This window comes from Xyrauchen texanus, chromosome 31, assembly GCF_025860055.1.
Source record: "Xyrauchen texanus isolate HMW12.3.18 chromosome 31, RBS_HiC_50CHRs, whole genome shotgun sequence".
NCBI classification, from domain to species: Eukaryota; Metazoa; Chordata; class Actinopteri; order Cypriniformes; family Catostomidae; genus Xyrauchen; species Xyrauchen texanus.
In genome coordinates this window covers 38,759,633-38,784,379 of record NC_068306.1, presented here as the reverse complement: position 1 = coordinate 38,784,379, position 24,747 = coordinate 38,759,633, and the positions used below count along the sequence as shown (strand labels likewise).

General features: G+C 40.1%; 1 protein-coding gene across 1 annotated transcript in view; it reads right to left on the bottom strand.

Moving 5' to 3' along the window:
* Positions 1-24,747, bottom strand: part of LOC127624588 (follistatin-related protein 4-like) — a 305,922-nt gene that overhangs the window by 173,561 nt on the left and 107,614 nt on the right. The window contains exon 4 of the mRNA XM_052099373.1: positions 5,854-6,081. Within this exon, the coding sequence (XP_051955333.1) occupies positions 5,854-6,081 (228 nt within the window). The remainder of the gene's footprint in view (positions 1-5,853; positions 6,082-24,747) is intronic.

Sequence of the window (24,747 nt, the reverse complement as noted above, 5' to 3'; positions counted from 1 at the left end):
TCAAAGCTGAATTTTCAGCATCATTACTGCAGTCTTCAGTGTCACATGATCCTTCAGAAATCATTATAAGATGCTGATTTTCTAATATGGGCATAATTAAAGTGCATTTTACTCATTTACACCTGAACACATATTTGCAAGCACAAGCTTTGTTGATGACAATGAGGCAGCATAAACACTAGATATAATATAATCTAAACATTCATATTATTTTTATATCATATTACATAACGTATTTATATCATACAGCATACAATTTAAATACCTGCTTATGTTTCATGTTTGTGTGATAAGTATTCACAGAGTTTCAGTTCATTTTTGTGACGTGTTTCTGAAATATGCTCGTGAACACAGAGACTGCTGAAAGCTTACCCTTTTTATTTTCTTTATTTTACAAATGCACAAGATTTTGTTGTTATTGTGAGTGTACAGAAATAAAAGTAGACCCTTTATAGTTTCTAATGATGTCTTACACTTATCTGTATACCCAAAAATGACGGAGTATTTTAAGTTGTTTCCGCTGTAATGACGGTCGCGTCCGTCGACCCCAGAGGGTTAAAAGTCAAGGTGAATAAATATGTTTTCAACTTAGTTTTAAAATCATGTATCTAATATAAATAGATAAACTGTTTCACAGTTTAGGGGCAGCTACCGCAAAAGCGTGGTCGCCCCTCATCTTCAATTTAGTCCTAGGTACTATCAAGAGCTTCTGATCAGATGATCTAAGGGATCTCTGAGGATTGTGCATATGCAACAGTTCAGCATGGTAGGGAGGCGCTAGTCCATTTCAGGATTTAAAAATGAAAATAAGTATTATATAATCAACTCTAAATTGATCTTTTGTTGCCTACAAAAATTGATCGAGAGGGGTTCTGGTTATGGACCCTCTGTAATGGAGACAGTGTGCTAATGATTGAAAGGGCTGGAAGGGAGTTGACAGATTGAAAATGAAAATGTAATGGCCTTTTTGGTCTGATCTGTTTTGCTTTGTTTGATAAGGTATCTGATTATCTTGTTGTCTATGATATGGAGGTCCGAAATGGTGGGATGGATTCTTTGATCAAATTTAGTCGTTGCAGTGAGTTTTGAAGCCGAAGAATGAAGGATGAACATTGTGTCTAGTGTTTTTGAGGTGTTTGGAGAAATGTAGCCCTGGTGGAGAATATTTAAGCATTGGATTAGCAAATTGAATGTGAGGGGAAGCCTGGTATTGGTTCTGGTGGGTATGGATTTCTGGATACCTTTAACGAGAAGTGAGATATGGGGTGGCTTATTGTGGAGGAGTTTTGCCGAAAATGTATTAATAGAATAAATGGATGCCGCTTAGGTAAATTTGGAAGGTTCCTGGATGGATAGAGAAGAGAAAAGTTGGGTAATGGAAGAGCCTTTGTTTTTGTGTGAAATGTTTATGCTGTGTATGAGCGATAACTGGCCTTGCAACACAAAAGGTTGGCTCGTGAGCACGGTATTCGACGTGAGGGCATATGGAAGGCTATATTTGTATGAAATTCACTGATACAGAAATACAGCTTGTGTTGAACTGTAGGGATGACCTGAAACGGCCAATTGTTGTCGATCACCAGGTGGGTAAAGGTTCTTTTGGAATAAATGGAATAATATGGGTTAAAGAGCCATCTAAGCTTAGACACATGACCTGAAAGGCATGATGCGGTTGTGGCACGTGAACGACACACTGCGCTGTTTGCAGTGTAGTGGGCGTTTGTCGCATAGCCCGAAAGAATTGCGCTGTTTGAAGTGTAATGGGAGTTTGACACATGGCCTGAAAGTCGCCGCAGTTAACAAGAGGGAAAGTCATGTTATGGTCTAGATATGAGTAGAAGTTTGTAGAAACGCTTGCTTTATGGTTATCGGGCTGCGCAGCAAGGTGAGTTTGAATTCTTAGTGGAGGTGAGGCTTGTTTGCATGATAATGATTGAGTTGGACTCAAGGCACGATCCGCCTCTTGCGGAGCCAAATACTGCTTGTTTCTGTTCAGACAGAGGTTGTGTATAGCCAAAGTGAGCTATAGAATGGTCAGAGAGGGAGCTGCTGCGGCAGCAAGAATGTAATGAAGTAGCAGTCGTTTGGAAGGAGTTTGCTTGTTGCATAATCCCCCTGTGTTCCGAATGGATTAAATCATACTCCTTTTAAAGGAGAACAATCGTGATATTCATGTTGGAAAAAAATGTAATCGCTGAATGAGCACACCCTAAATAAGCTGTGTGGCGAGGTAATGAGGCTGATTTATTTCTTGTTTCCCTCGCGTTCAAATGAAGCTGTGATAGAGCTGAAGTGGCATGAATCCGGAGCAGCGCCCATTCACGGAGGCAGACTTATGCGATGGACTGCTCCGGGTGGTAAGTTTAGATCAGAGAACATATGAACAGCCATAAGGAGCTGTTTCACATGTATACGGTGTGACACGTATACATTGCCTTACTTCACGCTATAATCTGCTTTGGCGAATAGAGAATAGAAAGAAAGACAGAATAAAATATAACACCTATTGTGGAAGTGGTCAATACTGCAAAAACAAATGAGCTGATATGGCAGCTTCTGTTGAATAATGAGATTGTTTGGACAGAGGAGCTGTTCTGATGAAGGTGAATGCTTTGCGGCGAAGTTGCATCCGATGATCCGAGTCACTTTTACAGGTCCGTTCATGGGCAGTGGGCTGGCCCGAATGCCAGAACACTCGATGATATGTAGAGGTAAGCAGCTGTTTATATACTATTACAATGATTTGTCGGATTAAATGACTTGCTCCTCCCAAACCTTGTTAAATGAAACTCATATAAAAGAAACCTATTTATTACATTTTGATCTCTTTTATTCATGAAATCTTAAACAGCTGCAATGGTAATATGGTGCCATTATATTTGTCATGATGCATACCTTAACATAAAGTAGCTGCCTTTTCCTGGCCAAACAATGTATGAACTCCGTCAGCATTCTGCTGACATCTTCAGTTGTTCGCATACCAATTTGCCCATAGCACGATATAATAAACAACAAAGAATCACCAAAACTGATCATACTTACAATGAACTAAACAGTATTCCCAAAGGAAAGATAAATAAAAAGGTGATCTTTTTTAATACTTGTAAACTGTTTATCCTAGACAGCAATGAACCAATGCTGTTTAAAAAAAGCAAATGGACACTCAGATGTTTCTCCATTGAAAAATGACCCCAGTAATATCACATCCTCTAGACTTTCAGAAGATATAAAACAATGCCTCAAACTGTGCCAATATACCAAAGTTTGCAATAAAATATACAGTTTCACAGAACACATAAAAAGTACAGTACATTGTATAAAATGCTTAATTTTATAGTGTAATGACAAAGTAGTATTATAACAAAATATGAAGAGCGACCCTTGTAGTTGGCTCTAGTCATTAATACACCCAAAAAATAACACAGAGCATCTGTAAGTCTCCAGAGCTATTAAAGAGCAACTTCTGAGCAATATAATATATTGTGCATATATATTCCTTCTGTAGATGCTCTCATTTGATAAAATGACTGGAAAAAAATATAGCATGACTCCGGAGTGGATGCAATGTTTAGCGTATACATTCCTCTCTTCCATCTCTTAGATTTACAAATGCTGGGAAAAAATAATAATTCCCCTATGGCATTCAAAGTGACACTTCTTATTGGAGAATCTCCTTAACTCCTTGCCCTCAGTAAATTGGATTAAACATGCATCTCCTAGAGCTGCTTTTGTTGTTATTCTTGCTCTTTAAGGTGCAATGCTCAAGAGTGCTCAGCTCATGTTTATAGCTCTTACTCATGGCCCTCCTCAGAATGCATGCATTGGTTATGCACAGTAACATGAGGGCTTATTATTATTTATGGGGTGGAACATTGTCAAGTGCTCCTTGTGCTTTAGAATGACCTTCATTTAGTTTGAGGCCATAAACTTTGACCATGTTATGGCGAGGTATAATCCATACACATTACAAATACAGATCGTACACCACAAACTGGAACTTATGTCACATTTGAAGCTATGTTTGAAGAGCAGTAGCTCACATAAATATGTTTTATGATGTTAAACTGGTTGAGAGATGGGAAGAAGGCTCATAATTCTTACAAGTAAAATGTTACAGATGAACATGACAGTGCTGAGATCATAAGATTAATTAAAATTGCTTTGAGTACAGCAGGAGAGAGTTAACTGTGATTTACAATGCACCAATTCACATTTATTGAAATAATTTCAGTGGCAAAAGTTTAAAAAAAACTCCAGGACTTTTAATTGAATGTTCCATGTTCAAGTTAAACTCAATGGACACCATGCTGTCGATTACGGCAAACGATTATTTATTTAAACTCAATGTAGCTGGGTTTGGGTTACCACATCAAATTATTTCAAAATGTTTAACACGTCATTTTTTTTCTGTAACACCATTAATGCATTTACCAATTTTCACATTAGATTCTGCTTATTTAAGAGATTTAATGACCATTGTAATGAATATGCAACATATAAGGGTGTTCTTTCAATTAGTCAACCTCGCACTTACACTTTGTTAAACTCTTAATGTGTCTTGAATTGGTGCTATTTTAGTGCATTTCTATCTTTATACTGTTGAAGTCTTAGTTTTAAAAATGTTAATAAAACATTATTGTTAACATTATTGGATCAATGTTGAGTGTAATCTGATTGAAACAAATAAATATTAGTAACTAATTTAATTGCATTTTATTTAAAAAGTGTAAGATATTACATTTTAAATGATTGTAATCTGACTAATTGTAATTGGGTTAAAAATACAAAGTTTCAAATACATTTAAAATGTCCTGTTTACTTCCGTAACCTCCTGATGGAGGGAACGAGACAATGTGTCGATGAAGTGACACTTGGGGTCACTCTTAGTGTCACTTCATGGACAAAACGTTGAGTGAGTGACAGAGAGGGAATATCCTGGTTACTTCCGTAACCTCCATTCCCTGATGGAGGGAACGAGACACTGTGTCGATGAAGTGACACTAGGAGTGATTTGAATGACGAACTTGAATTATGTTCATAAGTACGTCTGCTTGCATTTCTGTGACTGTGGTGCTAAGTGTATGGCTTAAGTGCTACAATAAACAAGGAGGAAATCTATACATTGTTTTGAATTTTTGTGCAAGACGTTTTTTAGAAAGTAAATTAAAAGTGAAGTTATATGTAATGTGACTATTTTTATTCTATTAAGTAATCAGAATTTATAATTTGTAGTGGATTACTTTTGAGTAATTTATCCAACATTGACCAGGATAAAAAAGCATAGCCACAAGACATTGTGTGTTAATGTGAGAGTAGTATGATAAAACTACTCAGTCCTAACCATGTCCAAGAGAATAGCCAATCTTTGGACTCCTGCCATGACTATGTATTCCTTTAAACCTGCCAACCTTCTCATGAGATGGGCAAATATTCCAGAAAGGGATTGTTTATATATAAATGTGAACAACTTTACAAATCAAAAACACGTAAAACACTTTCAACAAAATAATTAATGTAAGCACTGCAGCAAAAATATGGGCTGCACATTTTCACTTTTAAACCCTCCTTCTGATGCCGTGCCTATAGACTTCCAATGTGAATGCATTGTACACAACTTTTAAAAACTGTTATAATACAGTATATTATTTTCAGTAGTAATCAACAGAATGTCACAGATGCTGTAAACTAAGTTTGACTTTTATGGACCATTCCTTTAAGAATGATCCACTGAAAAACACTTTGTAAATGCATCATACAGATACACATATATAAACAGCATGTTAGCACAACATACTGTAAACAAGCACAGGATTGTTACATTTAGAGCTCTGCAGTGGGTAGCATAAATCTCACCTTTGAAGAAGCAGTCTTTGCTGTGAATAACATATATCCTCCTGTGCTGCAGGCATGCAGTGCGATACAGCTTGCAGTGATTCTCATAAAAACGTCCATCTGAGCCACAGACGGGCACAAACGATGTATGGCATCTTTCCTGGCACACACACTCGGCCCGACCTGTTTGATCCCTGACCACACACTCCCGACCACGACCACAGTATGTCCTCTTGCATGGACTCTCGTCTGGAAAATGAAAGATCAGTTAAGATAAGTGCTGTCAATTAGTAATTATTTTTTTAATTAATTACATGTTCTGCCAGTTACTAAAAATGTATAATTAAATAACACACACACACACACACACACACACACACACACACATATATATATATATATCTCAGTATATAATTTTCAAAAATATTCAAATCATTTTAATACTATTGTGGCAGAGAAGTAAAGCATTGATTTAACAATGGGTTTTATTTCTTTGTTTGAACATTAGCCTTGGCCTACATTCCAAATTAATCAATTATGCAATTGCATTTTCAGTCTGTCCAAGGCAGACTTATAAATGTTGTGTAAATGATGTTGCAACTACTGAGCAATAACATCTTGTGCAATAAAGGTAGTGGAAAAAAGACAAAACCGTACGAATGCCAGGGACACAATATACTGTCCCACAGAGTATGTAAAAAATTCTCCAAACAAGTCAAAAACACCCAATGGGGGCCACTGTCTCAAATAACCCAACCCTTGCTGGTTTCCCCCATTTGCACTTAGACCACCATGAACAATTGCTGGATCGGCATTCTCAGAGCCAGAGGAGCACAGTATGGGAGAGTCCCTGCTGGGATCACGAGTTGGATTTTGGACCTGTGAGTCAGCCATAGTGGTTTTAGCACCTTCTAAGGGTGACATCTGGTAGGCAGAGTTTGATTTCCAATTAAATCTGGACCACTTACTGAGAGTGCTGGAGTGGCCTCTCTGGAGCAACAAACCCTGATTACTGGTGCCCGCTTAATGAATTACATACAGTTTGTCCATTAGATTATGGGGCTTGATTATGCACTTCACCAGAGTTGCAGCACTGTTCCAATTAAAGTTTCAAACTTTTGATATTTACAAGAAAATATCAATTTCAATTGATATCAATTGATATTGATTGCCAGTTGATATTCAATATCAATTGGCATTTGTGGGGTTACCACTTCTGGAGTAGTAAAATACAGGACACTCTCTCTAGAGTTGTTGTGGTTGGCTTACAGTTTCAGACAATCCCATAATACACCCTCGACAATGTGTGGACTTTTTCAAACATTTCAAACATTTCAAACAAATATCAAGGTTAAATGAAAAATCTTCAAGGAATATGCTCTGAAATCAACTTTAATACGGGACAAATACTGATTAGTTACAGAACACATAATTTCATCTTTAAATACAGGATGATCTCGTATTTTACGGGTCAGGTGGCAACCAGGCCACTTGCCCTGGCAAAACTTACCTCTAGAGTAAATAACCTGATTCTAGTGGTTGGTAGTACATTACTAAATGGCTGCAATGGTGTTCTGAGTGGTTGCTAAGGCATTACAATTTGGCTGCTAGGGTGTTCACCTTTCTCTCTGGTGACACCAAAGACTGTTTAGCCCAAGATGGACCACTTACATTAAAACTAATGGGAGAAATTGGAATGTCAAATTTGGCCGAAGTAGAAAATGAAGCTCCGCCTCACAGGGAAAAAAAGCCAATACACATTAAGATACAGACATTGCCTGTCAGTTAACTCGAAAACATGAAAGCGCATAAGCTACCAGCCTGAAAAATTGCATTTTGTTTTAGTGTGATCTGATGTAAGGAAGCACAATTGATGATACCATTGTTGTCAGATTTAACTACTTATTTGAAATATGTTATTTGATAATAATCTTGAACAACAATTTTGGAGATTCTGACTTTCCCCATTCAAGCAAAGAGGAGCTGTACTTTTATTTCATTAGTATCCATAGAAAATAGCTGTCCAGGAGCATTTCCAAGATGACTGCTGAGTGGACAGACTTCAACTGACAGCACGTTGAGTGAGCAAACTCCGAGACATGCCGTTTGTCCAAAACCACATACTGCTACATTATCTACTGTATTTGACAAACAAAGGACGCACTTCTTGGCTGGTAAAACAGGACGTTCTTTTAGGTATGCATGCGAGTAGTATGAATAGATTTCTGACATACTTCATCCAGGGATGTGGGCACTGTGACCTGAATATATGACGTAAGAACGACAACTGCGGAAATAATCCACTCTGGTATTGATAACCAAGCACCATTTAAGCACAAGGAACAACTTTCTTCAACTTTCAGTATATATATATATATATATATATATATATATATATATATATATATATATACGTATATGTATCACTTACATTTGAAAAAAGCCAACCGACTCGCAGTTCACAGCCGTACTTTTAAATCCAGCGTTTTGAACGTGACATTGCCTCAGCCCCCAAGGGATTATGGGATTGTTAAGTGTCCAGACAATCCACAGTTCAGAATTTAACCAGAAATAGTAGGTCATCCGCGTATTTCTTGCTTACTGCTTCATAAATACTTTCAGCAGCTGAACGTCACCATTTTCACAATTAAATCAACCAGGTTTTGGATGGCTGCCACATCTAGGACGTTGCTTACTGGCAAAATCAAAAGAACTCATGCCCCGCTATGATATTCTGGTCTGTAAGAATGGCTTGGGTCCCTCCTTCAATGCAAGTCACTGCAAATATGACTCATATTTAGGGTTAATTATTTGAACTTCAAACCTTAAATGTAGAGCATAATGTCAGCCCACTTTTCTGCCATCTTGGCTCTGGAAGCATTTTTCCTATTCATTTCTTCCTTATTTCATAAAAGAGAGCTGTAAGCCATCTCTGAATCTCATTTATGTGGTGAATCACTACATTACAAACTTTGATCTAAAGAAAAAGTTATTTAAAAATCAGACAAAAATACAGTAGCCCACGACTGTGTACTTGACATATTTAATGAGGGAATCAATTGCAATCCCATCAAGCATTGTGAATAACGCAATCAAATTAAAAAAAGTTGAATAATATTAAATAATTTATTTAAAGATGTTGAAGTAAAGAAACAATATTTTTACATTTTATTGCAAAATATTGAGATATTTGCAAACATATAAATAGTCATGGGAGAGTCACTTAAGTTTAGGGATTTGAATAAACACCTAACCATATATCGTAATATGACTATAGGTATGATGGTCTTAGCAAACACCACTGATAAGTTTCGGAATACTTAAACATTAAAGCAAAATACCTCTTTGAGGCCAGTTTATTTCAGTCAGTTCAGTTTTTAGTTTCAATCAGTTTCATTTTTACTTGCTAAAATGCAGCTATCTTTATCATTTGCTCAATAACAGGCTGATGGGCTTTTAAGATCAAGATGTTTTAATAACCGCAGAGATCCTGCCGAGGCAAACACATGCCCAGACTGCTGAGCTGACCCTGGCAAGGCATAATAAAATGTGATCTGATCAACATAACAATAAGACCAGCCTCTCAAGGGGCAGTTGAAAAATCCACCTGGTGTCTATTTTACTTACTATTTACCTCACCTTCATAAACCAATTGCAGGCATGAACACCCCCCTAACACTATGACCTTCTTCCTCCATGTCAAGGTTGCAGACAATTACTGGATTATTTGTATTCTCTGAGCATTGAAGATTAGACGCTTAGCTGAGCTCTGCTTCTGTGATGATGCTTGCTGTCTGGCAATTTCTTTTCTTTCTAAAGCTTTTTCTCTGTTCGATATTGAAAAATCTAGAGCAAAACACAAAAGCTCCTTTTGAAGCACTATTAGTCTTTCTGCTAGTTGTTCTGTTGTCTCTGCAATTATGGGATGTTAGTTAAGAAGTGCATCATTCCCAGCTGAACCCCGCTATGGTTTATTTAAGAAGCTAAAGAGTTGATTTGTAATCCGTTCTGTCTGGGCTATCAGACAATGGTGATACATGAGCCTTAAAGGTTCCACCCAAAGCTTTCTAACTCTGCCAAGCCGATCAGTCGAGGAGCTGTTACTGTTGAGAAGCTGCGAGACATCGCTTCACCAATTCAGTTAGTCACTCATTAATTCCAAGTCTGGGTGATAGATGCTCAAACATTTCATATGAATCATCCAGGGAAGTACAAACGGAAGGCTTGAAAAAAAATTTCGTCTGTTGTGGATTGTTTTGGATCATGTCCTATTGTCATCAAATAAATGTGACTAATTGATTCCTTTCAAAGCAAAGTATTTCAAACAAGTGGAACAGTGGTGTAATCCTTGAAAGCTCATGTTTTATAAACAACATCCTCTCAGACCACCCCCACAACCTCCAGGGTACATCTGTATTAAAGTTCTGGCAGAATGAATGGAGCTGGACCAAGCATTAATATGCCACTCTAAATATTCTGTGCAGTAAATAACGATTTCCGTTAAACAAATATTTAAATCAAAACATCCAGATTGCTTATTTTTTTTATAGATCCTCTTGGGACCAGTTTTCAAGCTATTGTTCTTTTCATTACATCTTACATTTACAAAGACACAATATTTTTTTTTTGAAAAAGATGTTTGTAAATATGTTTAAATTATGTATTTTGGTGTTGTCTAAAAGTGTTTTTAATATTTTGGCACAGAAATCTTCCACTACACGTACGTGTTTTGTAAGCCCTTTCAGCATTGAATTACTTGATGGATATTAATTAGATATATATAATTGAATTGTTACTAGTTAAAATGTTCATTCTTGATATTAACAATAGAATCACTAAATGATTGCTAATGCTAATTTTGATATCAGTAGTTAGGTTGGAAGAAGTAAAAACGTTAATTCTTTACATTAAAAACAAAACAAAAATTACATCATTAGTCATGGAAATACTCATTCCTCATATCAAAAATTGAATTTCAAATAGTAAAAAAAAAAAAAAAGGCAATCTACTTCCAAATATATGAAAAACTGAAAGTAACATGTTCAAATTAATTTACAGATATTAAAAAATAGCATTTTTACTAATTGTAATTCAGTTGTTTTTATCAGGAATGGACAATTTCACTAGTAGCAATGTAAATATTTTCATTACAGAAATAGAATTTATAATGTAAAGAAGTGCATATTCGACATGCACATTTGAATTCCAACTAGTAAAAAAAAAAAAAAAAAATCACTAATTACTAAAAATTTATATAAATTCTAACAGTTACTAATATCGAAACATTTCACTGGTAGTAATTTCATTACTGTGTCAAGAAGTAGCATTTTAACTAGTTAAAATTTAATTCATATTTTGCACATGTATATATAATGAAAGGGCTTACAAAACATTCACTGTGTGTTTAGTGGAAATTAACATTTCTGTGCCGAAATGGGTAAATGTGGCTCTTCCCACCCTTACATTGTGTCTAATGTTTTATATGAGATGGGGGGAACTTTTAAAATAAATGTAGTGGGAATAATAAATCCTTGTGTCAAAGGAATATCTCATAGTTATGAATATGGAAATAATAATGTATATTACTGCAGTTTGTGCTTTAACTGTCAGCTTCAGAACACTTCAGAATTTGACATTTGCAGTCTAGTATGGACATCCTGTTCATGCCAAACTGGTTTTTGCAACTAAATAAATTCAATTTCATCGGATATTGGCAGGTAAATAGTCTTGACAGCACAGGGATATCTGAATATCAATGCAGTTACAGTCCAAACATGTGTTGCTTTAATTCTATCACCATACAGCGTGCTTCCTTATAGAAATAAATACAAAAGTTAAGACATCCACCCATTCCCACACCACCGATGTTGTGACGAAGAAGTGACACTGGGGGTATCTCTTGAGAGCCTCGCGCATCTCTTAACTTGAGAAAAGGCCAATGAGAAATTGGCAGACAGAATTTGCATGTCCCGCCCCCAGTCATACGGATATAAAGGGAGGGAAATGCGCATGTCCATTCAGAATTTGTCTTCGGAGCCGACAGGTTGTGTGATCAGCGAGCTGTATTCACAAGACTGTTCACTTCATCTCTAGAAAGAGCGTATGCTGTTGGATCTACGGGGCATATCAGTCCTTCTCTGCACAGCAGTGCAGCTTTGCCCCTGGGCGCTTCGACAGCGCTTTTAAAAAAGAGAATATTTTCCTAAAAGAGTTTATTTCTCTAAAAGAGCAATCGGCGTTGAGCGTCCTTTTCAGGATGCGTCCTTATAAAGATGCCCTTCCGCCCCTGTGTTGTTCCTGGATGCAGTCGAGTTCGCTCCACTCCTGACGGTCACAGGTGCTGTCTTGTGTGTCGGTGCTGCGATCACACCAAGGCAGCATTTGTGGATGGTTCGTGTTCTCACTGCAAGAACCTTACCATGGTAACGTTGCGGTCGCGGCTTTCCTTCTTAAAAAGGAATGCCACTCCAGCCGCCCCTGCATCACTCCTTCTTCCCACTGGATTTGGAGGCGATTTGGTTTTGCCGAGAACATCCCCATGAACCACCCGCCCCCCGACACGCTCCTTGAGTTACGCCCGGGCTCGGGGTGACAGAGACTTGCTTATCCCCTTGAGCCCCCCGAGCTGGATGATGAGCTCACCACTGCATCGGAGAGTGTTCCAGCGTCTGACCCTCGGGTCAGCACACCCAGGCTGAGGCTGAAGCCCAGATGGCCGACATGCTTGCCCGGGCTGCCGTCAGCGTGGGGCTGGACTGGAACCCTCCATCCTCCCCCTAGCCTTCACAGCTGGATGATTGGTTCCTCGGGTCTCGGCCCCACTCACTAATACGCCCCCCCCCCAGTTCCTTTCTTCCCGGGAGGTCCATGATGAGCTGACAAGGTTGTGGAGGGCACCTTTTACTACCCGCAACCGACCTCCTCGCTCATCCGCTCTCACAACCCTCAATGGTGGAGCGGCCCATGGGTACTCGGCGGTCCCCCAGGTGGATAGGGCGGTTGCGATCCACCTGTGTCCTGAGAACGCTGCCCGGTACTCCCCTCCAAAGCCTGTAGGGTGTGGTTGTCACTGACCTCCAAAGCCTTCAGCACCACCGGACAGGCCACTTTCGCCTTGCACACTCACTACTTCTCCTGCAAGTTCACTAGGCCAAGGCACTTAAAGAGCTGCACTTGAGTAGTCCTGACCACGACGTGTTGCAGGAACTGCACTCATCCACCAACCTCGCCCTCAGGGCCATGAAGGTCACAGCGCGGACACTCAGGCAGGTGGTGGCCACCCTCATGGTTCAGGAACGACATCTGTGGCTGAACTTGGTCCAGATGCGGGACGTGGACAATGCATGCTTCCTCAACACCCCCGTCTCCCAGTTCGGTCTCTTTGGACTTCTCCCAGCAGTTCTCAGCAGTGAAGAAACAGACGGAGGACATATCTCACATCATGCCCAGTCACGCCACCAGCTCGGGCCGTGCGCCATCTGCTCGCCGAGGGCGTCCTCCTGTGGCTTCCAGGAAACATGCAGCTCCACCTCAACCTGGGCCCAGCTCTCAGCCCCAGCTTCGAGCGCCCCGCAAGAAGCGCATGCCCCCTGTCTCACGAGTATCCTCCAGGACCCGGAAGGCTCCCAAGAGTTCCTGAGATGGATGACCCAGAGATCGAGATGTTTGACGGATTTCTACAGCCCTTACTTAATCGTACCCAAGAAAGGCGGCGGCTTACGACCAATCTTGGACTTGTGAGTTTTCAACCGGGCCTTATAAAAACTCCTGTTAAAAATGCTCACGCAAAGACACATCTTAACTTGCGTCCAGCATCAAGATTGTTTCGCAAACATCTACCTTTTCTACAATTCATGTTCGACGGCCAGGTGTATCAGAACAAGGTCCTCCCCTTCGGCATGTCCCTGTCCCCTCGCGTCTTCATGAAGGTTGCAGAGGCAGCCCTTTCCCCACTACAGGAAGTGGGCATTCGCATACTGGCATGGCTCATCCTAGCCCACTCCCGAGAGTTATTATGCACCCACAGGGACCAGGTGCTCAGGCACCTCAGGTCAACTGGGAAAAGAGCCAGCTTGCCCCGGTTCAGAGCATCTCGGCATGGAGTTAGTCTCAATGGTGCTGAAATGTCTCAACTTAACACAAAAAATATCATAAGTAATTTACACTCTCTCTCATCCACTGTAAAGAAAGTTTTGTGAGGTAACCTACAAATGTGCATAATGTGGTAACATCTAAATTAGCTGCTTTTATTCCAATCAAAAATTGTATTTTAATATGACAAAATGTACATGACAAATTAGGTTGCACCAACAAAAGTGATCTAATGGGCTAGATTAAGTAGAAATACATTTACATTTACATTTATGCATTTGGCAGATAGATTAGCAGATAGATCTTTGAGCTAACAATTGTAGGTTACCACTTTTTACAATGTATAAATCTATGATAAAGATTGACAAAAAAATGACAATGGGAAACATGAGTGTTGGTTTTTTCAGGGTCTTCCAATGTATTTCTCCTCTAGGGTGAAAAAAAATTACTTAAAAGATGACATTGCAATCTTAAATAAGAACTTCAAAAGAAGGTACAAAAAGAGGCATTTATGAGAGTGAACAATGATAACAATAAAGAAAATCCATTCTTTCAATGTCTTGGATAACAAATGGAGGAAAAAGAATGGAGGTCAATGGTAAAAAAAAGAAAATCCCAAAGATATTAGCTAAACCTGAGGGGTTGTGAGCAAGGCCAATAATTTGCATCCTTGTACAGACAAATGAGAATTAGGCAGAGTAAAAGACAGACATGCAGAAAGACTGAAAACAGAAAAAGAGCATTGCAGATGGGCTTTTGGCCTCGTAAACAGGATAACACCAAGCCAGCGCCATCAAGCAAATAGCGCACGGCTTGTCTCACTGGTCGGTCTGATAACAGTTTATTGATTGTCAGATTCCAGCTCCATCTGTTAGCCCTGTACATTCAGAACAGGTGGTATGTAGCACATTTTACACCAACTGTGTCATGGATTGCACACGTAGAGGAATGAATCATCAAAGACAAACACTCTGAAGTATATAGTTACTGCTGTGAAATACTAGTTGTTGTTTAGAGACATGATGACCATGCCTATTTGCCGAGCAACAGCATTTCCTAGCTTACGGTTAGTTATGCTCCGGGTAGAACAATTAGAAACCTGATCTTCATGGAATCTAATTTAAATAAGGAGGGAGACAACATTTATATCACAATAATAATAATCAGTTTACACGTAATGGAACCAAATACCTAAAATTACCGATTATAAGCTTTATCATCTGGATTCAGTGAGATTTCCTGCATAGAATGTGTTAGACATCTAACATGAGTACATTTACATGGGCAGTTATAATCGAATCAATGCAGGTTTTTGCATTGTCAAGATACTGTCTTCATCTCTCTTTCCAAGTCTTCATGACACCATGTGCAATCAAATAGGTGATTGCACTTTCTTCAAGACTATTCAATTCAGTTTGATGGAAATTTGTTATTAAATTGAAATGGATACATCTTAAATATAGGCTAAAATATGTTTTTTAAATGTAAGAGTAGTATGCAAGTATGCTGTTCAAATAGCGAAAGAGACACTGCAGCGCGCATCCATCATTCATTGTGCTCATTGCCCACTGCGTAGTTCAATGAGAGACTGAAAGCGGAGTGTATTGGAGAAAAAGGCAATCAGAAATGGATATCCAACATTTTTGTGTTAAAAAAAAACACACACCACACAGCCCCAGCCAGAAGATTCATCTGACAGGTAGACTATTTGTGCTCGTGTAGGTTAACATGTTGTTCCAGAGCAGCTGGAGACAGTAAACCAGAGTCATATACAGTATATAAACTACAGCTAACTTCCTTGAAGCTTGTGATTGAATGAAGCTGTATTTATTTAGTTTTTCATGTCTTCTGTTAAAGCAGCTGTTTGAACACACAATATAAGCTGTTATAATCAATATTACTCTGGTCAGTTTCAAATATTTAGATATATACCCTTAAAACAAAAAGTAATATATGTATGCTTGAGGAATTTGCAAACTTTATGTAATGAGCCAGGACATTTGCATTTTTTGCAAAACTCTTTTATAAAGACACAATGCCACAAGCCTCGCAAACTTTGTAAAATATAGCAAATGTCTTTTCTTATAAGCACATACTTTAGCATATTTACAGCCTGTTATCTTCTATACTATGTTAAAATCACTAGACAAATAAATAATAAGCTATAAAATGGAGGGTTACACAGGTAACCCAGGTTCTATGAATAAGGTCAACACGACAAAGTATGGGTCAGCCTCGCTGAGGTTAAGCTGTCAGGAGAGGTATAGCAAATGAATCACGCCCCTGGGTGCAGTCAACCTCTACAAATACAGGTGCGAGCCAGCCGGCACTTTTCTCTTTTGCCGACTGGCACCATGCATTTCCCTGAGTGACAACACTGTGGCATGTTGATCTTGATCATAGAACATGGGTTACCTGTGTAAGTCAAGTCAAGTCAAGTCAATTTGATTTGTATAGTGCCTTTCACAACACACATTGTTTCAAAGCAGCTTTACAGAAGATCAAGCATTAACAGAAGTAATTTCAAGAATGTTGATGAATCATCATTGTGTAATTAGATAAAATCCAATTGTTAATCGTGTTTAAAAATAAGTAATTAAATAATAATTGTATTAAGAACCCCAGTGAGCAAGCTGAAGGCGACTGTGGCAAGGAACACAAAACTCCATAAGATGTAGATTAATGGAGAAAAATATCCTTGGGAGAAACCAGACTCACAGATCCCCTCTAGCTAACATCATGAAAATAATGTCAATATTACTTATGTATAGTTCAAGTCAAGGTTTAAAATTATTAAACCAAGTAAGTGTTAAGTTTCAGTGTTTAAACATCGATTTTGTTTGAACTGTAAGATTAATGACCAATGTCTTTAAAGTCTATCCTGGATTAACTGCTGAAGTTCACATAGATGGAATTGTCCTTGTTAATTGGCTGATGAAGGCTTTTGTTGGCAATTGTTAGTCTATGTATTCCATTTCAAGAGCGTAGGCCATCAATAGACCGAGGTGATGCAAAATCCAAGATTCAGACAATGGCATATGAAGTATCCCATATCTTATGGTTGGAGTTGGCATCAGTTCATGTGTAACTGTAAGGATCTCCCTTTTGGGATGCTATTTTCCTCCAGACCAGCAGAGGGCGCTCGTCCTCTACCTTCCGTGCCATGTTCCCCTCCCCTCCTGCAGATGGCACTAACACCCCTAACCCAGTTCAACCATCCACTCATTAACCCTCATTCCCTTCACCTGTGCTTAGCCCTATATAAGCCTGCTCGTTTTTCTCCAAGATGTTCAGTCTTGAGCCTTTGTACCCTGTTCCTCCCGTGACCATCCCTCAGCTAGGCTTCTCTCATAGAATGAATGGATGGTTACACATGCACTGATGCCAACTCAAACCATAACACTGTCAACACGACACCGTATGTGTCAACTGTGTTCCAGATAATTTCAGGAAGGGAAAAATAGTGGGGCAATGTAGGAGTGGTGGTGGTGTAGCGCGCTAAGCGCATAACTTGTAATCAGAAGGTTGCTGGTTCAATTCCCACAGCCACCACCATTGTGTCCTTGAGCAAGGCACTTAACTCCAGGTTGCTCCGGGGGGATTGTCCCTCTAATAAGGGCTCTGTAAGTCGCTTCGGATAAAAGTGTCTGCCAAATATGTAAATGCAATATAAACAGAATCACAATTCTCTGAGAAACCTGCAATTTTATTCATTTCAATTTTAATTGCACAAATAAACCACCAGGTGAAGGACACCTTGAAGCAAATTAACAAAACTCCAATGCCTGCAAGACAGAAGATGCCACTGTATATGCAACGTTGAGGTGATAGAACCTAGTGAATGTCATAGAGGAAGACCAAACAGCTGCTGTACACACTTCCTCTAGTGAAGCACCCCTGAATAGTGCCCAAGAGGCAGCCATCCCTCTATCAGAGTGAGCCACCACCCCTGTGGTATAAGGTACCCCCGCATTATGGAAGGCTAACTCTATCAACCTGACCACCCAGTTGGCTAGTCACTGTTTTGACACAGCCTGACCTTGTACTGATTCCCTATAGCAGAAACAAAATCGATCTGTTTTCCTGATAGGTTGTGTGCAAGTAATATACCTCCTCAATGATCTGACTGGGTTGATTAGAAGCAATGTACAGTAGCTGCTTCTATAGAGTCATTAGGAGGTGGATGAAAAGAATTTAGGACCAAGGGCCTGAATACATACGAGCAGGGTAGTACTTCTGTCAAGAATGCCGGGTTTGGAAGGAAAGAAATAGCTCAGCCCTCCTCTCCTAAGGACAGGGCATGTAACTCACTCACCCTTCTTGCTGAGGTAATAGCAAGAATAAAAGCTGCCTTAAATGAGAGAAGATCTATCTTTAAATTGTCCAAGGGTTCAGAGCATCAAAGACAAAGTGCAAATCCCATGAGGGGATCATTCGAGCTCGTGACGGGCACAATCTATGGGCCTCTTTTAGAAAGCATCTGATGAAAGGCTGGGAACCAGCTGAAGAGTCATCAAAACGTGCATGGTGATCAGATATGGCTGCTAAATGCCACGGTTAGCATAGAGCATTCTCATAGATGGAGCTCTAGCTGCTTGTAAGGGTGTTAGAACTCCTTGTCCGAGACCTCTGAATGGCTCCTGTCCATGGGATAAACATGCATCCTGTACTGCCCTGATGCCTGGTGCCAGAGTTGGCCCCGGGCCTGTGACAGTAGGTCTTACCTGACTGGGAGACACCACGGTGACCTCATCAGCAAAGTGACCAGATCTGGCTTTCATGGCTGCTGGTACCAGACCGGGAAAACCAACAGAACCCTCGCCTTCAACACTTCTCCCTGTTCATTGTTAGCCCCGATTTCTGTAGGTGGCCAACATGACTATTATGTTGCTTCTGGGCTTCTGTTCGGTGGGGGGGGTGGGAATTAACCAATCATCGAAGTAATGGGCTATACAAATACCCTGATGACTAAATGGAATGGGTGCTGCATCCATACACTTTGTGAAGGTGGGGGGAGTTAAAAACAGACCAAAAGGGAACACCTTTTACTCATATGCTTTGCCTTAAAACTGCAAGCGGAGGTACTTCCTGTGACTCTTCCTGAGTAATCATCACGGAGATCCACTGTTGTGAAACAGTCACCTTGACTTATGTAGGTGAAGAGGTTTTTAGGCAGTGCATACAATTAGGCAGAGACTTTAGATGATGGTTGAACCTCTTGAGATTTAGTATGGGGCGAAGACCCAACCATATTTTGGAATCAGGAAATAAGGGTAATAAAACCCCTGCCCTGTCAACTCTGAAGGCAGTTTACTGCTCCCTTTTCTAAAAGCACTGAGACTTCCACTGTAATGGACTGGAATTCTGTCTCGTGCCTTAGGACAGTAGGAACAATTCCTTTCAAACATGGTTGCTAGGTTCTGAATTGGAGCATGTAGCCAAAATCCAGGTTGCTGAGAGCCCAGAGACAATGGGTACACTGGTGCCAATGAAGAAGATGTTGGTGAGTGAAGTGTGAGCCTGGAGGCTGACAACATCAGTGATGGTTCCTGCCTCCTGATATTAATGTGTTGCATAGATCTGCAGGCCATCTCCTATGAAAGGAATGCTGTCTCCTCTGACCAGAGCCCATTGATGAGCCTTGGGCAGCAGTCCTATGGGTCCGCTAATTTGGATTGGGATAGATATACCTGGTGACATGCCTGAACCACACAGGCCATGGACTGCCCCAGAGCCTGTGCCTGCACACACAGGATCAGCATGTCTACTACACAAAGACATGCTTATGTCTACTACTCAAAGAGACACTGGAATCTCTTCGCTGGGCACAGTGGAGGACAAATCTTGCAGCAAATCCTCTAGATACACTAGCAGGAGAGAGTTTGTGCATGCAAGCCTTGCTGGCAAAGCAGGGCATGATAAGCTTTCTGCAGCTGATTATCAACTGCTCTGCATTGCATGTTTGAATGTGTAGCATCTTGACCATCCCTGGCAGTTGCTCCTGCCATGTGGGCCCTACCAGGGGAGCTGTATCAGACCCATAGGCTGCAGCCACAGCCAAGTTGCTTAGCCGTGTTCTGGGGAGGGCACTAGAGCTAGGACTGTAACTCTGTCATAAAATCTGGAAGTACAGGTAGACCCTCCACTCTGTGGCGTTGAGGGCCTCTGTCGAACAAGGAAGTCATCAGTGTGTCTGCTTGGGGATGCAGCAGTGCAGTGTTCTGCTGCACTATAAATCACAGTTTTGTCTGAAGGGACCAGTAGAATATGATCAGATGCCTGAGAGGCAGTCACCCAGCTCTGAATCAGAGAGATCCTCTGTGTCTGACCACAGAGGGTTCTCTTCACTTCCAAATACTCCAGAGGCTGCCACTGACAGTTCATCTGCATGGCAGTATTAATGTTTCACTGCTGGCTTTCCAGAGTCTAGGAGCGCTGCAGGCCAACACTGGACCTGCAAAAAACCATGCAAGGTCTCTTGCATTTTTCACATCTGCCTCTGGAGGTGCTCAATATCCCCCTCTGTGTGCTTATGTTTACAAGTCTGCTTCCTTCCAGTGTGTTTTCACCTTTTATCCTCCTCCTGTGGGCGGCTCGTACCTGTATTTGTAGAGGTTGATTGCACGCAGGGGCGTGATTATTTCGCAATACGTCTCCGGACAGCTTAACATCAGCGAGGCTGACCCATACTGTGGTGTGTTGACCGAGGTGAAATAGAACTGTCATTTGTACACAATGTGTGGTGAACTACGGAAAGGCAGAAGGGGCAAAATAGTGTTTTTTTTAAATGCATAGTATTAAAAGCATGCAATTTCTGATCTTTGAGTGGCATATCTGAGACAAAATGTGAGTGGGCCATTTTATCTTTAATTTCAGTAAAATTGTAATATTAGTTACATAAATGACACCTCATAGATGTAACATTTGAAAATGTTATCATAAAATGTTTATATTTCTATATGTCATCAAAGGCACCTTACGTATCCACAGCGGTCTGGGCCCGAATATCTACTCACTCTAGAAACGCACCTGGTTGTTTCTCTTCTTCTTTTCTGCTTTGTGTTTTGTTCAACTTCCGGGATAAATACACATCGCAAAGCACCTCTTTTTTTCTGAGCATGCGCATAACACAAGGTCTATCGCAGTCCGATGGACATGTATAAATGCTGGAGAGAATATTTATATTGAAATATTTATGTCTGTTATTTTGATTTTTCAAAAACCGGACTGGTACAATATAATTTGGATTAAAGTATTTGCATTTAAAAAGATGAATTATTGCTTAAGCCTTACTGAAATTGCATGTAATTGCACTTAATGTTCCTAAGACTTTCCGGGAATGATATATTTTTTATTCTCAGAACATTCCAAGACAATAGTCGAACTGAGTCCTATAAAAGACAACAGAACTCAGAACTCTTATTAAGAAAACAAAGGCAAGAAAATACAGTCAAAAAAAGGGTAGCTTTTCATTTACAAATCAATTCTTAGGTTTACATTTTCTAAATTTCACTTTTTTATTTAACATGTTGAAAAAATATGTTTATGAAAAAAGAACAGTTATTGGTTCCTGGAACATTACAGGAATGTTTGTTTGAACGTTGTTTAGATTAAAGTTGTTTTAATGCTATAAAACTTTAATAAACACTTTTGAATCCACAAATTACATTACTATTGTTTATTTATGGCATGTATAATTATTTCATAAAATGAAGGCATTTTCTCAATAACATAGAACAATTCAGACAAACTAACGTAGCAGATTCAATGCTATAAATGCAACAACTGCATGTGAAGTATAAATGGAAGGTATAATTTGGCATTTACTATGTGTGCTGAAATGAATTTGTGTTGATTACGTGTGAAGTGTGAAACAGTCCTGAGACTGCTGATTCTTCATTATTACTTCATAATGGACTAGTGTTTATTCAAATTGTACAATCAGGACAAGTACCAGACATATGAATATGACATAATTACATGTAATTTATGTAATGATGTAGGAGCAAAGTATCATCAGACTGATTATGAGAGCAAGCCAGATTCCCAGTGTTTTCTATGGAGCTTTCCCAAAGGAAAGAAAAATGGCAAAGGAGATCTCTTTAATATATCAGTCATTTTATTTTTTTTAGAGGTTTTAGGAGAAACATCTGAGAATTAATATACTTAAATGAAAGATAATTGAGATCTCCAATACAAAGTCTTCTAACCACACTTATTCTAAGCTTTGAATAAGCAATGTTTTTTTTTTCTCTCTCTGGGTTTTTAAGAACTGAACAAAGCACAGTAAACTGTACCAAGTAATATTTTCTTTGCTGCACATCTATTATGAACACAACATTAAAAGCATTATTTTGGATAAAAAGCAAGATAAATTCACTCTAATTTCACAAGCTAATGTAGTTCAGTGCGCACAATATTCATGTCTCTGATTATATTCTGTGCATTGTTATTCACATGCCCTTGTAAACATGCCGGTCACTTTATATCAATTCATCTACAGCGCTTCAAAGTAACAGAGTCCAGCTGACACAGCACCAGCTCTATATAACAGCATAACTTACCTCATCACCTCTCTAAAGCACACTACAGAGGTAGCTTGACATCAAGGGCACCTTCCAGTAGTGTGCACAAGCACTGTACCTCTCACCTGGGCTTGAGCTTATGGACTCATTGATTTGAATTCCATTTCACATAATTAAAGACTGCAGACAAGCTGCACATAAAAGATAATCACTGTAGTCAAATGAGACTAAAATGTGATTTGCCAACTATAAATCATGTCAATACAAGTCATTTATCATTATCAAGCCATACTGTAAATTCAAAGCAGAGGGATTTTTACCATATGAATCCCACAGATATTAAATCAACCATTTTATATTTAATGTTTTCAAAGGCATCATAGTAACATCTGAGTTGCCTCCCGTCCACCAGAAGGAGCCCTCACCTGAATACTGAACTCATCAGAACTGAACATCAGTTCCTTCCATGTCACTTCCTGTTTGCTCTGTATTTAAGACCAAGATCAAGACCAAGTTCACAACAGCCCCTATTCTCAAACACCCGGACCCTAGTTTACTATTCATCATAGAAGTTGATGCTTCTGACTGTGGGATAGGAGCTGTGCTCTCACAAAATTTCTATATATCAAAGCTGCGTTTGGCTAGAGGGGGCGGTCCACCCATTTCAGGTAATCACAGACCACAAGAATCTTGAATACATTAAGAGTGCAAAACATCTGAATCCAAGACCGGCATGCTGGTCATTATGTTTCACAAGATTTCAGTTCACAGTCACGTATCGACCTGGCAGCAAAAACAGCAAAGCAGACGGAGGAGGTATAACCCCTCATATGGCCCCTGTTACCCAGACTCCATTATACCACCATCTGTCATTATAGCCCCCATCCGAGGGGAAATCATGGAAGAAATCCAACAGGAGCAACAAACAGACCCCATCCCAACAGCATGTCCTCCTACCAAACAATACATATCACGTATTCTCAGACAACGCATCACCCAATGGGTCCATAACGTCTCTCAGCACCGGACAACCAGGTATCCAACGAACTATAAGGCTGGTACATAATTCATGCTGGTGGCCCGGTTTAATTCAAGATGTCAATAACTTGGTCAAGTCTTGCTCCACTGTGCACAATCAAAGACTCCTAGGGAACTCCTTGCTGGAATACTTGAACCATTCTCCATTCCACAAAGACTCTGGTCTCCTCTCCCCGTGGTTTTCATCACAGATCTCCCTAGTTCCAATGGTTACACTACTATTCTGGTCATTATAGACAGATTCTCTAAATCCTGTCATCTGATTCCCCTTAAAGGTCTCCCTACAGCCATGGAAACTGCTAAGGCCTTGTTTTAACCTTGTATTCAGGATTTATGGTCTGCCAGTGGACATTGTGTCAGACAGGGGCCCCTAATTTACTTCACATGTATTGCAAACTTTCTGCAAACAGCTAGACATTAACATCAGTCTCACCTCAGGCTACCACCCACAGCCCAACGGACAGGTGGAGAGACTAAATCAGGAGATTAGTTGCTTTCTCAGATCTTACTGAAGCCGTGAACAGGAAAAATGGAGTGACTTTTTTCCATGGGACAAATATGCTCAGAATTCACCCATTCCTCCACAGGACTCACCCCCTTCCAATGTGTTCTGGGCTACCAACCACCCTTGTTCCCTTGGTCAGGAGAACCTTCGACGGTGCCAGCTGTGGATGATTGGGTCAGGAAAAGTGAGAGGGTGTGGGACAGCGCTCATGTCAGGCTTCAATGTGCCACCCGGGCTCAACGTATTCAGGCCAAGTGTAGGAGGCGTCCTCACCCCAACTACCAGCCACGTCAGGGAGTCTGGTTATCTTCAAGGGATCTTCGATTGCAGCTACCCTGCAGGAAGCTCAGCCCCAGGTATGTAGGTCCATTTCTTATCATAAGACAAATATATCCTGTGACCTATAGACTAGAGCTTCCTGCTAACTACCGCATCTCTTTCATGTGTCATTGTTAAAATCGGTCCACCCTGCATCTGGCCCTGGAACCCTGGAAATGGAACCTACACCACCTTTGGAGATTGATGGAGCTCCAGCATACCTGGTCAGAGAGATCATGGACTCAAGTTGATGAGGGAGCCAGTTGTAATATTTGGTGGACTGGTAGGGTTGCGGACCAGAGGAGAGATCATGGGTAGTGCCAGAGACATCTTAGATCACTCATTGACCCAGGAGTTCTATCTACGCACCCCAATTACACTGCAGTTAGATCAAGGGGATGCCCCAGGAATATAATACAAAGAGGTTCTGTAACATCT